At 42.2% G+C, this 14,368-nt stretch overlaps 1 protein-coding gene and 1 pseudogene across 2 annotated transcripts in view; both read left to right on the top strand.

The window, feature by feature from the left end:
- The window catches only part of SCD5 (stearoyl-CoA desaturase 5), a 182,652-nt gene extending 170,806 nt beyond the window's left edge, over positions 1–11,846 (top strand). Inside the window, exons 4-5 of the mRNA XM_053594774.1 lie at positions 5,691–5,923; positions 10,334–11,846. Coding sequence (XP_053450749.1) covers positions 5,691–5,923; positions 10,334–10,524 — 424 coding nt within the window. The 3' untranslated portion in view covers positions 10,525–11,846. The remainder of the gene's footprint in view (positions 1–5,690; positions 5,924–10,333) is intronic.
- Positions 10,799–11,846, top strand: LOC128588182 (uncharacterized; annotated as a pseudogene). The gene has a single exon (XR_008380731.1). The product of XR_008380731.1 is annotated as an uncharacterized LOC128588182 (transcript).
- Positions 11,847–14,368: the final 2,522 nt, after the last annotated feature.

Here is a 14,368-nt window from a genome sequence, read left to right as displayed (position 1 = left end):
CTCCCTCCGCTCATCCTCCCACCTCCCCACGTCCCTCTCCCCCTTCCCCCTATTCTTAGGTTATAATTGGGTTATAGCTTTCATGTGAAAGTCATAAATTAGTTTCATAGCAGGGCTGAGTACATTGGATACTTTTTCTTCCATCCTTGAGATACTTTGCAAAGAAGAATATGTTCAAGCTCCATCCATGTAAACATGAAAGAGGTAAAGTCTCCATCTTTCTTTAAGGCTGCATAATATTCCATGGTGTACATATACCACAATTTATTAATCCATTCGTGGATTGATAGGCACTTGGGCTTTTTCCATGACTTAGGAATTACGAATTGGGCTGCAATAAACATTCTGGTACAAATACCTTTGTTATAATGTGATTTTTGGTCTTCTGGGTATATACCTAGAAGAGGAATTATAGGATTGAATGGCAGATCTATTTTTAGATCTCTAAGTGTTCTCCAAACATCTTTCCAAAAGGAATGTATTAATTTGCATTCCCACCAGCAGTGTAGAAGTGTTCCCTTTTCTCCACATCCACGCCAACATCTCTGGTCTTGGGATTTTGTGATATGGGCTAATCTTACTGGAGTTAGATGATATCTCAAAGTAGTTTTGATTTGCATTTCTCTGATGATTAAAGATGATGAGTATTTTTTCATATGTCTGTAGGCCATGCGCCTGTCTTCTTCAGAGAAGTTTCTCTTCAAGTCCCTTGCCAGCCTGCAATGGGATCACTTGTTCTTTTCTTGCTTATACGTTTGATTTCTCTGTGGAATCTGGTTATTAAACCTTTGTCGGAGACATAACCTGCAAATATCTTCTCCCATTCTGAGGGCTGTTTGCTTGCTTTACTTACTGTGTTCTTGGCTGGCTAAGTCTTAGAAGGTGACATGCTTCCAAGCATTGGTCAATTTCCTTCAGATTTTCATATTTCTGAGAATAAAGTTTCTTGTAATATTCATTAAGGATTTTTTTAATTTCTGAGGAGTCTGTTGTTATTTGGTCTTTATCATTTCTGATTGATGGATTAGAGATTTTACTCTTATTTTCCTGGTTAGGTTAGCCAAAGGTTTATCTATTTTGTTGACCTTTTCAAAAAACCAACTTTTTGATTTATTGATCTGTTGTATAATTCTTTTGTTTTCAATTTCATTTAATTCTGCTCTAATTTTGGTTATTTCTTTTCTTCTACTGGGTTTGGAGTTGGAATGTTCTTCCTTTTCCAGTTGCTTGAGAGGTCCCATTAAGTTGTTAACTTCCTCTCTTTCTGTTCTATTGAGGAAGGCTAGGAGTGCTTAAATTTCCCTCTTAGGACTGCCTTTGCAGTATCCCAGAGGTTCTGATAATTTGTGTTTTCATTGTCATTTTGTTCCAAAAATTTGGCAATTTCCTTCTTAATCTCATCTCTGACCCAGCTATGATTCAGCATAAGGTTATTTAACTTCCATGTTTTTGTATGAGTATACAGATTCCTGTTGTTACTGAGTTCAACTTTTATTCCATGGTGGTCTGAGAAGATGCAAGGAATAATTTCTATTCCTTTCAATTTACTGAGATTAGACTTGTGACCTAAGATGTGATTGATTTTGGAGTATGTTCCATGGGCTGATGAGAAGTATGTGTATTCAGTTTTGTTGGGATGAAATGTTCTGTAGATGTCTGCTAAATCCAAATGTTGGATGGTTAGGTTTAAATCTAAAATTTCTTTGCTCAGCTTCTTATTGGAGGATCTATCCAACACTGCCAAAGGAGTGTTGAAATCTCTAACTATTATGAAGCTGGAGGAAATCAAGTTGCTCATGTCTGTTAGAGTTTCTCTTATAAATTGAGGTGCATTCTGGTTGGGTGCATAAATATTAATAATTGAAATCTCATCATATAGAGTATTACCCTTAACAAATATGAAGTGACCATTCTTATCCTTCCTTACTTTTGTTAGTTGAAAGCCTGTTGTGTCTACAAATAGAATTGCAACACCTGCTTTTTTCTGATTACCATTTGCCTGAAATATGGATAACCATCCTTTCACCCTGAGTGTATATTTATCTTTTAAGGTAAGATGTGACTCTTGTATGCAGCAAATATGTGGCCTGGGTTTTTGTATCCAGTCAGCTAACCTTTGCCTCTTTAGAGGACGGTTTAAGCTGTTCACATTAATGGAGAATATTGATAAGTCTGGTAAAATTTTGGGTATCGAGTTTTTCGAAAGTCCAGTGGATATTTTTAATCCTTTCACCACTGTGGAAATTGGAGTTTGATCAAAGGTTTCTGAGTGAGTTTACTTTTGTGGTAGAGGATTGGGCTGGTCATATGGAGGATAGGTCTGAGAATATCCTGAAGAGCTGGTTTGATTATGGCAAATTTCTTCAACATATCAATGTCATTAAAGTATTTAATTTCTCCATCATTAATGAAATTCAGTTTAGCTGGATATAGGATCCGGGGTTGAAAGTTATTTTGCTTTAGGAGATTAAAAGTCAATGACCACTCTCTTCTCTTGAAAAGTTTCAGTAGAGAGATCTGCAGTCATTCTAATATTTTTCCCTTTGTAGGTAATGGATTTCTTGCATCTGGCTGCTTTCAGAATTTTCTCCTTCATATTAACTTTAGTGAAGTTAATTATGATATGCCTGGGGTATGTCTTATTTGGATTGAGTCATGCTGGGATTCTGAAACTATCTGCTATCTGAATTTCAGAATCTCTTGGCATGTCTGGAAAATTCTCTTTCATAATTTCATGGAGAAGGGCCTCTGTGCCTTGCAAGGCCACTTCATCACTTTCAGGGATTCCAATGAGGCAGATATTATCCTTCTTCGAATTATCCCAGAGCTCTCTGAGAGAATGATCAATTTTTGTTCTCCATTTCTGTTCCTCTTTGAGGGTTTGGGAGCATTTAAAGGCTTTGTCTTTAATGTCAGAAATCCTTTCTTCTGCTTGCTCCAGTCTGTTACTGAGGGATTCTACTGTATTTTCAGATCTTTGAGGGCTGCAAATTCTTGCTTCAGTGCATCAAAATCTTTGGTGGGTTTGTCTTTAAATTTGTTAAATTCTTGAGACAACTTTTGAATTTCTCCTCGAATTTCTAATTCCAACTTTTGAATTGCTCCTTGAATTTCTAATTCCAAATTTTCCTCCATTCTATTAATCTTGTTTGCGATCCAAATTCTGAATTCGATTTCTGACATCTCGGCCAGCTGTTTATGAATGAGATCTTCAGTTACATCTGCCATATCTTTCCTTGGCAGGGGGTGGAGAGGTGATCTATTCTGGTTTTTCATGTTACCAGAGTTTTTCCACTGATTCTGCCCCATGATTATTTTACACTGTTTGATTTTTCCCCTGGAGCTTTGTCAAGGACCCGTACAGTGCTATGGCCTGAGAAACTGGGGACCCGTTTGGTGTGGTGGAGCTAAGTGGTTCTGTCTTGTTTTCAGCTGGTCTCTGTCTGACCCTAGTGAAACAGTTACTCTGGGTTGAAGTCTCAGCTGTGGAGAAATACCAGCAATTAAGTCACCCTGCCCCCCACAGGCAATAATTGGAAAAGGAAAATCAAACCTTCCTACAACCACACACCCAGGGCACCACTTGAATAGTCCTCGGGCGATTGGCTCAGTTCAAAAGGTCCAAATCAATTGTCTCAGTCAGCACCTGTCTCAGGTGGGAAAGTTTAAAATTTTTCTGGCAACTGGATCACAGGGGTCTGGTGACAACTCAGATATGACTTGCACCGGTGTTCCATGAAGTCAGGAGGACCCACCCAGCAATGTCAATGGATTAATATGATGCCCAGTAAAAATAATTATCAGTATAGGAACCCACAGTTACACACAGCTAGCATTCTACAAAGCACACTTACTTACATGATCTCATTTGCAAGGTAGAATAGTGATTCTGTCTGGAGTTGAATTTCTATCTCACTTCTTACTATTCTTGTGATTTCAGCCCAGCTACATCACCTTTCTGTTGCTTAGTTTCTCCCCCTGTAAAATGAAGATCCTAATTGTCCCTTCTCAGAGAGTTTTTGTTAGAATTAAATTAAACCTCAACACACATAAAGGTCTCAGAAGAGTCCTGGCGCACAGTAGGCACATACTACACACAAATTGTTAGTGTTCAACCCTCTCAACAGCCTTTGAGGTGTTAGAGCCACTATCTGTATGGGATCCCCCTTGTGTTGACTCATATTCTCAGCCCAGCTCTTCTCTCTGGCATCCAGCCATTTCTGCAGCCACCTGCTGGCACAAGTATAACGCAACCCCTTCTTGCTCGGCTGTGCTGTGTGGCTTGTTTCTTCCTGCCCTGGGCTTCTTTGCTGTCCTCACCTGAGAGGCCGGTCCACCCCACTAAGCTGCTCTGACCCAAGCAAACATGGAAATATTAGGGAGCCAATATCCCATGGGGATTCCTGTGACTGGGGGGAATCAGAGGCAACGGGAAAATACAGTGTCTTTCCTTCCTTGAGAGAGTAATTCTGAGGCATATTCTGTCCCATCAAAAGCCAAGTCTAGTTGCAGTAGCCAGCCCAGTAATGTACCCCAAGCTTGGCGTTCCCTCCGCCTCTGTTTCTGTCCCCCCCATTTGCCCATGCCTGCTAACTGAACTCACTTCCCAGAGTAAACAACCCAGACACAGCCCTTGCTTCATTCCCCACTTCTGGGGAGACCAACTAACTGTGCACAGAAAAGTGATGGCACAAAAAAGAGCCAGATTCAATATCTACAATCAGATTTGGACGTAGGTCTTTCACCTACCAAATTTCAGGCCTTCACATTGGACCACCTGCCAGTTGACACAGATGCATCTTAACAGGGGCCTTCCAGAGGCTACAGAAGGCCAGGGAGGAGGAAGCTATGGACAGGTAGCTTCTGATACTTTCCCATCCCACATCTTCTCTTGGGATGCAGTCCTTCATTGTGAGGGAGTGGAAAACACTTTGCTGAAGCCTAGGGCAGGGACTGCATCTAACTGGTCTTAGTGTCACCAGCATTTTAGCTCATGTATCAGCCACACTCAGGGGCTGGCACATATTATGTGTTCAGTAAGTATTTGCTGGATTCTCTGGTCCAGAAATCAAACTGCACATGATTTGCTTTTTAATGATTACTTTTAATGTGGCCATCCCTGTTTCTGTACTCAACCTTTATCTTTCATGCCGATTGGGATGGAACATAATCTCTGATAGACAGAGAATAGATATTTTGGTGGGGGAGATATCTACCATTTTAACAAGTTAAGCCCATAAAGAATCGTGTACCTAAAATTATTCGAGAAACACTGAATAGTTCTTGAAATTATTAAAAAAACCTGAATATCAGGTTGAATGACTGATGAAAGGAATCTCTGTAATATCTCAAACTGGTGGCTGGTAGGATAAATGTAGCTCTCAGATGCGTGGGTTTGGCCAGCACAATGTTGATTATTTTCATATTGAACTTCTGGAGTGTGCTACAGGGCCTAGCACTTCCTGTCGCATTCTACCTGTCCCTTCTACCTGCCCAGCCCGTGTGGGTGCATGGGTCTGTAACCCTCCACAGAGTGACACACAGCAGGCTTCTCCTTGTGATGAACCAGCTGGAGAAGCCAACGGGCTCCACTCCCGCCTCGAGCTGTTTTCTGACTTTCCCTGGAGGTTGCTCACCTGCCCTCTGTCATCAACAGGTGTCTCATGATGATGTGATGTCCTGCCTTTCAGGTACTACAAGGTCACCGTGGTGCTCATGTGCTTTGTGGTCCCCACGCTAGTGCCCTGGTACATCTGGGGCGAGAGCCTGTGGAACTCCTACTTCCTGGCATCCATCCTTCGCTATACCATCTCCCTCAACGTCACCTGGCTGGTCAACAGCGCCGCCCACATGTATGGAAACCGGCCCTATGACAAGCACATCAGCCCCCGGCAGAATCCGCTCGTCACTCTGGGTGCCATTGGTGAGCAGGGGGTTGAGAGGCCGTGGGGAGGACGGCAGGCTGGATTTTCTCGGCTTCTCAACGGTTTTGTGGAATCAGTAAAGAGAGTGGGGGTGGTGGAGTGGACTTCAGCTTTGGCCTTAGAATACTGGTTTTTGGACAAGTCATGTGATCTCTCTGACTTGCAGTTTTCTTATCTGTGAAATGGGAATTGCAATGAATACTTCATAGGAATAAGCTGCTTAGGACAGAGACTCACATGCACTGACTGATCAATAATTGGCAGATATTTATTATTATCAGGGAAATTTTCTCTCCGAGCTCTGACCTTTCCAGCCTCTGCTGTCCAATTTGGCAGACTTTCAGGGAGAAAAGGCCATTAAACAGAGAGAAGGGAAGAAGTGAGGCTTGGCATCTCTTGGGACCAATAAGTGGTTAAGAGTGGGACCTCTAAAGTCCAATGAGTTTGGTTGAATCCTGCTTCCTCCCCTTACTCTCTGGGCAAGTTATCTGGCTCCCCAATGTTTTGTGTCCTTATCTGTAAAGTGGGGATAACTGTAGCACTGACTGCCTCCTGGGGTCGCTGGAGGATGAGTTAATACACAGTATTTGTGGTAGTGCTTACCATGAATCTTCTGTGATGCATTTTTATGGTTGGCCATATGGTCTTCAGCAAGTTATACATCACTTCTGTGTTCTCATTTTAAAATGAAGATAGTCTGGGCCAGGCAGGGTGGCTCATGCCTATAATCCTAGCCCTATAAGAGGCTGAGACAGGAGGATCACATGAGCTCAGAAGTTGGAGACCAGCTTGAGCAAAAAGTGAGACCCCATCTCTACTAAACATAGAAAAATTAGCCATGCTTTGAGGCAGGTGCCTGTAGTCCCAGTTATTCAGGAGGTTAGGCAGGAGGATCTCTTGAGTCTAGGAATTTGAAGTTGCTGTGAGCTAGGTTGATGCCATTGCACTCTAGCCTGGACTGTAGAGTGAGACTATGTTTAAATAAATAAAAAATAAAGTAGGGATAATCACAGCAGTTCAGAGACATTAGAATTATGGGAGTTAATATCTGCTCAAGTACTTGGCACTGTACCTGACATATAAGTGATTAATGAATATTAGCTTTACCTTTATAGAAGCAACTCAGGTTTTCTGGTAAGCTGAGCCTTGAGCACAGAGATCAAACCCAGGAAGGAAAGGTCCCGTTGTTAAGTGGAAACAGTCTCTGTGTCACACAGCAATGAGATTCTGTTGCCACTTCCTTAGGGTTATTGATTTATTAAGTCCTCAGAGATCTTTTTTTTTTTTTTTGTATAGGAAATAGGATGTATTTTTGATGAAAAATGTTATAAAAAGAAATGATATATGGTTTTTATAAAAAGGAAAATAATTTTGTCTAGAGACTTTTTTTTCCAATTTTTTTTTTATATTGTTGGGGATTCATTGAGGGTACAATAAGCCAGGTTACACTGATTGCAATTGTCAGGTAAAGTCCCTCTTGCAATCATGTCTTACCCCCATAAAGTGTGACACACATCAAGGTCCTCAGAGATCTTTAAAAAGTTCTTGTCAACTTGCATTGACAGCTCCAACATGAGGTGGCATGGACACCAAATTTAGCTGTGTAAGCAGAGAGGAATTGCCATGGAAAAGAGGAAGAGCCATTTCCTGTCCCCCACCCCCATGGCTTTCTTCTCCTCTCACCCTTCATCTTCTGAAAAGAGAGCCACATTCAGAGTTAATTCTGAGTAGGCAGAGGAGGGGCAAGATGGACCACAACCATCTTATATAGGGATGGATGGAGAAGGGAACTTAAGGAGTGTGGCCGTGACCAGGCCCTGAAGAGCTGGATGTCAGTTTTAAGTCTGTCCACGTCAACGTTGGACTCCTGGTTTGCTTCAGAAAGGTCCTTGGAAGGCTCTTGCCAGCCTCATTGTGCAGTAGAGTGGAGAATACATATGTAATGCCTGTCTCTGAAAACAGGGGGAAGGAACTTCTCTGTTCTACACTTTAATCCAGGAAAAACACTAAAATGTTGGGGCTGCAGGTGGGGTAAAAAGAAAACTGCAAATCACAGATGTATCCATCTTGTTGTACTCATTGTAGAGCAAAATCCTTCAAAATATGGTCAATAGGAGAACTATGTGATGACCAGGAGCCACTTGGGAAGTTAGAAAAGAGTTTGTACATTCCTCAGTTAAAAATAACTGCTATATGAATTGCTACTCCAATTTATCCCTAGATTTATACCCAAGTGAAATGAAAACATATGTGTACACAGAAGCTAGTATATGAATGTCAATAGCAATATTACTCATAATAGCTGGGATGTGATGACAACCTGAATGTCCATCAATTGATGGGTGAATAAAGACAATGTGGTATATATCCATGTAAAGAAATACTATTTGGCAACAAAAAGGAATGAAGTTCTGATAGTTGCTATAACATGGATGAGCCTGGAAAATATTAGGTAAAGTGAAAGCAGCTGTTACAAAGACGACATATTGTATGATTTCATTTATATGAACTGCCCAAATTATCAAATCCAGAGACAGAAAACAGAGCTGGGAGGAAGTGGAAGGCAGTTGGGGGTGGCAGCTAAGGAGCATGAGGCTTTGGGGAGAGTAATGAAAGTATCATAAAATTCGTTGTGGTGATGGATGCATGACTGTGAATATACCTAAAAAGCCATTAAATTGTGTATTTTAAATGGGTGAATTATATGGTAAGTAAATTATACCTCAACAAAATTATTGAAAAATCAAATGAACAAATTATTAGAGAAATTCAAATCAAAATCAATGAGGTATCACTTGCACCTGTTAGAATAACTACTATCAAAAACACAACAGATGGAATAGCCGGGTGTTGTGGCGGGCGCCTGTAGTCCCAGCTGCTCAGGAGGCTGAGGCAAGAGAATCGCTTAAGCCTAGGAGTTGGAGGTTGCTGTGAGCTGTGTGAGGCCATGGCACTCTACCGAGGGCCATAAAGTAAGACTCTGTCTCTACAAAAAAAAAAAGAAGTCATACCTCCAAAGGGGATTGACAAAAAAACAAAACAAAACACAACAGATGATAAGTGTTGGAGAGGATGTGGAGAGAAGGGAACCCATACACACTGTTGCCAAGAATTAAATTGGTACAGCCTTTAGGGAAAACAATATGGAGGTTCTCCTAAAACTAGAACTACCACATCATCCAGCAATCCCACTACTGGGTATATATCCAAAGGAAGTGAAATCGTTATGTAGAAGAGGCATGTACTCCTGTGTTTACCGCAGCACTATTCACAACAGCCAAGATGGGGAATCAAGCCAAGTGCCCATCAACGGATGAGTGAATAAAGAAACGTGGCATATACCCAATACCAGTCAGCATTTAAAGAGAAGAAAGTCACGTCCTTTATGAACAACATGGACAACCCGGCTAAGCGTAATGAGCCAGGCACAGAGGAGAAATACTGTGTGATCTCGTTTATATGTGGAATGTAAAAAAGTTGAGCTCACAAAACGGTTACCAGGGGTTGAGGGATTGGGGGGATATTAGGAGATGTTGGTTAAAGAATCCAAATTTATAGTTAGACAGGAGGAATAAGTTCAAGAGATCTATTGTACAACCTGGTGACTATAGCTAATAACAATGGATTGTATTCTTGAAAATAGCTTAAGGAGTAGATTCTAAATGTTCTTACCATTAAAAAATGAGATACATATGTCAGTTAGCTCCATTCAGTCATTCCACAATGTATACATACTTCAAAACAACATACGGTACATGATAAGTATATTCAAATTTTATTTGTCAAGTTTAAAAACAAATAAAAGAACTTTGAAAAGTCAAATCAGGGAAGCCTTGAGACCTCTCATGAATAGCACCCCCCCCCCCAGTAAAAAAAGAAAGGTAGTAAAAGCTGCCTGCTGGAAGGAGCAGAGGAATATATAGGTAGATTTTGGATATTTAAAGATCCACATAATTAATTTACTTACCTATCTGAACATTCTCATTTCTCTTTTTGAGCCCTCCCCAAAAGTCTATCTTAGTCACTCCAGCCCGCAGAGACTATTTTCCTTTTATGAACATACATTAAAATAGTGATCTATTAGCAGCCATTTGGCATTTAGGTTAAGAAGTACAGCAATCAGCAGTCCCACTCCTGGGTATGTACCCTAGATCATTATGTGGAAGAGACATGCACTCCTGTCACAGTATCATATCTATAATTCATACAGGAAGATCAATTCCGTGACTTCGTGCGGGTAACTTTATTGTTATTTAGTTTGTCTAGACAACTGAGTACATACTTCCTGTGTGATGTATCTATGTACAATGTCTTGCACACGGTAGACCCTCAAAGACACAGGTGATAAAAATAAACTCTGTGCTGAGAGGTGGAGACTGAGTCATGACAATGCTCGCCTTGTCTTCTAGGTGAAGGCTTCCACAATTACCACCATACCTTTCCCTTTGACTACTCTGCAAGTGAATTTGGCTTAAATTTCAACCCAACCACCTGGTTCATTGACTTCATGTGCTGGCTGGGACTGGCCACTGACCGCAAACGGGCAACCAAGCCGATGATCGAGGCCCGGAAAGCCAGGACTGGAGACGGCAGCGCTTGAGGGTGGAGCAGCCTTTCAACCTGCCTGTTGCCGGCACCTCGGTTCACACTTTTTATTACTGTGGTTCTCTTGTTTGTTGGATCCTGGGAGGGGGTCGTGGGTGGGGGAAAGAATGGAATCTGTGTAGTTTGGGAATTTTTTGTTTGTCTCAAAATAGCATCAAAATACAACTATCGATGAAAATAATTTTAAGTCAATATTACTATGATTTAACCTTAGAGTGTGGATATGTGATTTAATCACTGTAGCTACCATATGTCAAAGACACATTATCATGTGCCCATATGTGATGTTAACCCTGACGGGATGAAGGAATTTAATATTCTTTCAGTGTGATTCAGGAGAGCATTTGTTTTATTTTCTACCAACTAACCCAGCTTTGCTTTTAAACACACTATCTGAGGGAGCGGAGAGGCAGGGTTGAAGACAGAAGAGGGGCTACGTAGTGACTAAAGAATGTTTCTGTTTTGTAATTATTGTGTGTGGGTGGGTTTTGTTTAAGAGAATTGAAAACTGTAAAACAGAGAATACAGGAAATGGCTCTTGGTTTTTTGTTTGTTTGTTTGTTTGTTTATTTGTTTTTGCCCTGTTAACAGCTTGTTAATGCTCCACTGTCTTTGCTTCAAAACAGATTTGTTCACTGCCCAGGTAGTTTTGTGTCCTGAGTCCTATACCCTGCCCACCCTATAAATCAATCAATGCCTGGTTTAGATGTTTGGTTTTGTTCTCTTTGTTATTGTCATTTTAAAGATATATAACTCAGATGTGCAGACATCAAATTAAGCTCTCATTTAAATGTTTTGACATCTAATTTGTATTCTAATTGAGCCCAGCCACTGATGCATGTACTTTAGCTACTTCTGCTAAATAAGCATATTATTTTCCCACACCACGCCATCAGAATTTAATAACCAACAGTTATCTAGAACCCCATGTCTACTAATGTTTCACCTGCATGCAGCCTTCATTGATTTTGCAGCAAAATATAAAGTAATTGTTACATAGCTTCTGGCTTAAAAAAAGTTTTGTGTGTTAAGTTGCCTTGTAAAGAGCATGTCGAATTAATGGGACAGAGCGTCCTTTGTGTTAGATGTTAGAGCAAAAGAAAGGCCTTATAGTGTTGGTATTGGAACACGAAATATCTATCCTGAAGATATTTTAAGGAAGGATATAGGACTTTAAATTTTAAATTTTAGAAAAAGAAATGATGCCAATTGGCAACTGTCATAATGAAGTTCTTCATCCAGCAGGTGTTTAACAGTGTTATTTTGCCATTAATAATGTGTAAACTGTGAGTGATTTACAATAAATGATTATGAATTTGTTGGTGGTCTTGTCCAGATACTTAAATGCTGTCTAGGGAATGTTCTTTCGAGAACACTTGATGCTTTGTGATTACCAGGCAACTCACATTTGATTTGGGCCTTGGGTTGACCATAAGAACAGGCCTCTCCCAATCCCATCTGCCTCACCCCATCTTCCAACCTGTCCGCTGCCGGCGCAGAGAAGAAGCCAGCAAGTTGCACTGCAGTGCAGAATGCCCCGTGGTCCAGCTCCTCGCTTCTCACCCCCCAACACTGCCACTAGCACTGCTTCTAGCTCAGAGGGCCTCAGACTTTTTAAACAGGGGGCCAGTTCACTGTCCCTCAGACCGTTGGAGGGCCGGACTATAGTTTAAAAAAAAATTATGAACAATTATTTATGCACACTGTACATTTCTTATTTTGAAGTAAAAAAAATGGAAACAAATACACTCACACCGCCTCATGTGGCCCACGGGCTGTAGTTTGAGGACTCCTGTTCCAGCTGATAAATAGGGACCTCCACTCCTCTGTGTGTCCCCCAAAAGAGCGTGAAGCACTTCTTGCTTCAGCAGGCCCAGCAGGCCCCGTTAGTGGTGACCAGAGGTAGGGGAGACAGACTCGTGTTCCCAGCCCTGCCTCCCTTGGCCTTGCTCTGCACCCTTCACACCCCTGCTCATGTTTTGCCCTAAAGCAGCTGTGCCCCTGTCCTCCAGAGACTCCTCATCCCACCTGCATTCGAGTGGGGTTCCAGCTACTGGGGGGTAGCAGACCAGATCTCGTCCTGTAAAGACCTCTGGACACAATGGTGGCATTTTCCAGCTGCTTCATATTCCAATCACATATTGCTAAGACCCTGCATTGAGCGTTGGTGGAGTGTAGTTATAGTCCAAAATGAGTTCATATCAGTATGACATAAAATGGCCGTGATTGGGAAAGTACTAAACTTAATTGTCCATTAGTATAAAAGATTACATTTAAAACAGTTATTTGGAGACTATTTCCCAGCTAGTCCAGCCAAGTAAATCCTGAACCTCACCCCTTCAAACCCAAATGGCATCTCTTTATCTACAACAGGGTCCGTGAATGACCTGGGATTGAGATGATTCAGAGCAAAACGTGGACAAGATCACCGTAGTATCTTCCTGGTGAATGTTCCCTGCAGGTATTGGCAGCATCTGAAGGAAGAAAGCAGCCTTAGGAGACATTTCCCAAGCCTGTCCAAGGTGGTCCCCGAGAGACTGGTACATTTTTTGAAAGGTTCCATTTAAGGTAAGGGAATGGTCTTTAATCTCAGCCCTGCAAATCTTACTTCAGAAGCACCCCCCTGCATCCAGGTGAGGGGAGCCTGGGGAAGCGGTTCCAATAGTGCACACCCCACAGGTATCACGGCAGTCAGCCTGGGACGGCAGAGCCACCACAAATGCAGCTCACGTCCCCAACTCTGCTCCTGCCCAGATGGGTGGAAAGTCTTTCTGGAGTCAGTTTTCATATTTGAAAAGAAAGTAAGTTAAGGCTATGTTCCCAGCTTGGCGCTCGTAGCACAGTAGTTATGGCACCGGCCACATGCATGGAGGCTGGTGGGTTGGAACCCAGCCCAGGTCAGCTAAAGAACAACAACTGCAACAAAAAAGTAGCAGGACAGTGTGGTGGGTGCCTGTAGTCCCAGCTACTTGGGAGGCTGAGGCAAGAGAATCGCTTAAGCCCAAGAGTTTGAGGTTGCTGTGAGCTGTGATGCCACAGGAGCTGTGATGCCACAGCACTCTACCAAGGGCGACATAGTGAGACCCTGTCTCAAAACAAAACAAAACAAAAATCACTATGTTCCCATTCAGCCCTAACATTCAAGGACAGCAACAGAGATGAAGACACGCCTGACTTCTGATTCAAAACACCTCTCAAGTTAGCACTCGTCCTTTCTTGGACCTGGAAGGTCAAAAAGGAGAGGAAAATAATTGACTCTCTGTGCAAGAATCCAGACTGAGGCTGAACGGATAGAATGTTCTTAGTATAATCCACAATGAAAAACAACCTAATGAAGGGAAGGACTGTAGAAAGCTCTACGGCTTTATGGGGTAGTGGAAGTGGAACTGAAATCAGAGCCCTAGAATGTGAGTTTGAATTCTAACTCTTGATCTGACTTGCTGTGTTCCCTGGGACCTGTTTTTAGGCCAAACCATAGGAAAGTGTCATTTACTAACCCAGTAAGCCTCTCCAAGCCTCATCTACAAGATGGGAACCCACCAGCACTTGTGCACATCGCACGAATCTGGAGGTCTCATCACAGGGCCTGGGGCTTCGCAGAGCCCCAGGAGACACGGGCTGAGGATGAGCAGCAGGCCCAGACATAGCCGGAAGCCGGATGTAGTGCAGGGAAATGCAGCCTGGAGACGAGGTGGCCTGGCTTCTAGGCCTGGCTTTGCTACAGCCTAGCAGGATGGCCCTAACCTCTGGAGCTTCAGTTTCCCTGTCTGCAAAGGAACCTGACTGGGTTGGATTTGGGTTGGATTATCCTGCCCAGCTCTGCCATTTGGGGAGACTTC

This window comes from Nycticebus coucang, chromosome 1 (genome assembly GCF_027406575.1).
Source record: "Nycticebus coucang isolate mNycCou1 chromosome 1, mNycCou1.pri, whole genome shotgun sequence".
Taxonomy (NCBI): Eukaryota; Metazoa; Chordata; class Mammalia; order Primates; family Lorisidae; genus Nycticebus; species Nycticebus coucang.
Note: the sequence above shows the minus strand (reverse complement) of the source record. Positions and strands in the feature narration are given on the sequence as shown.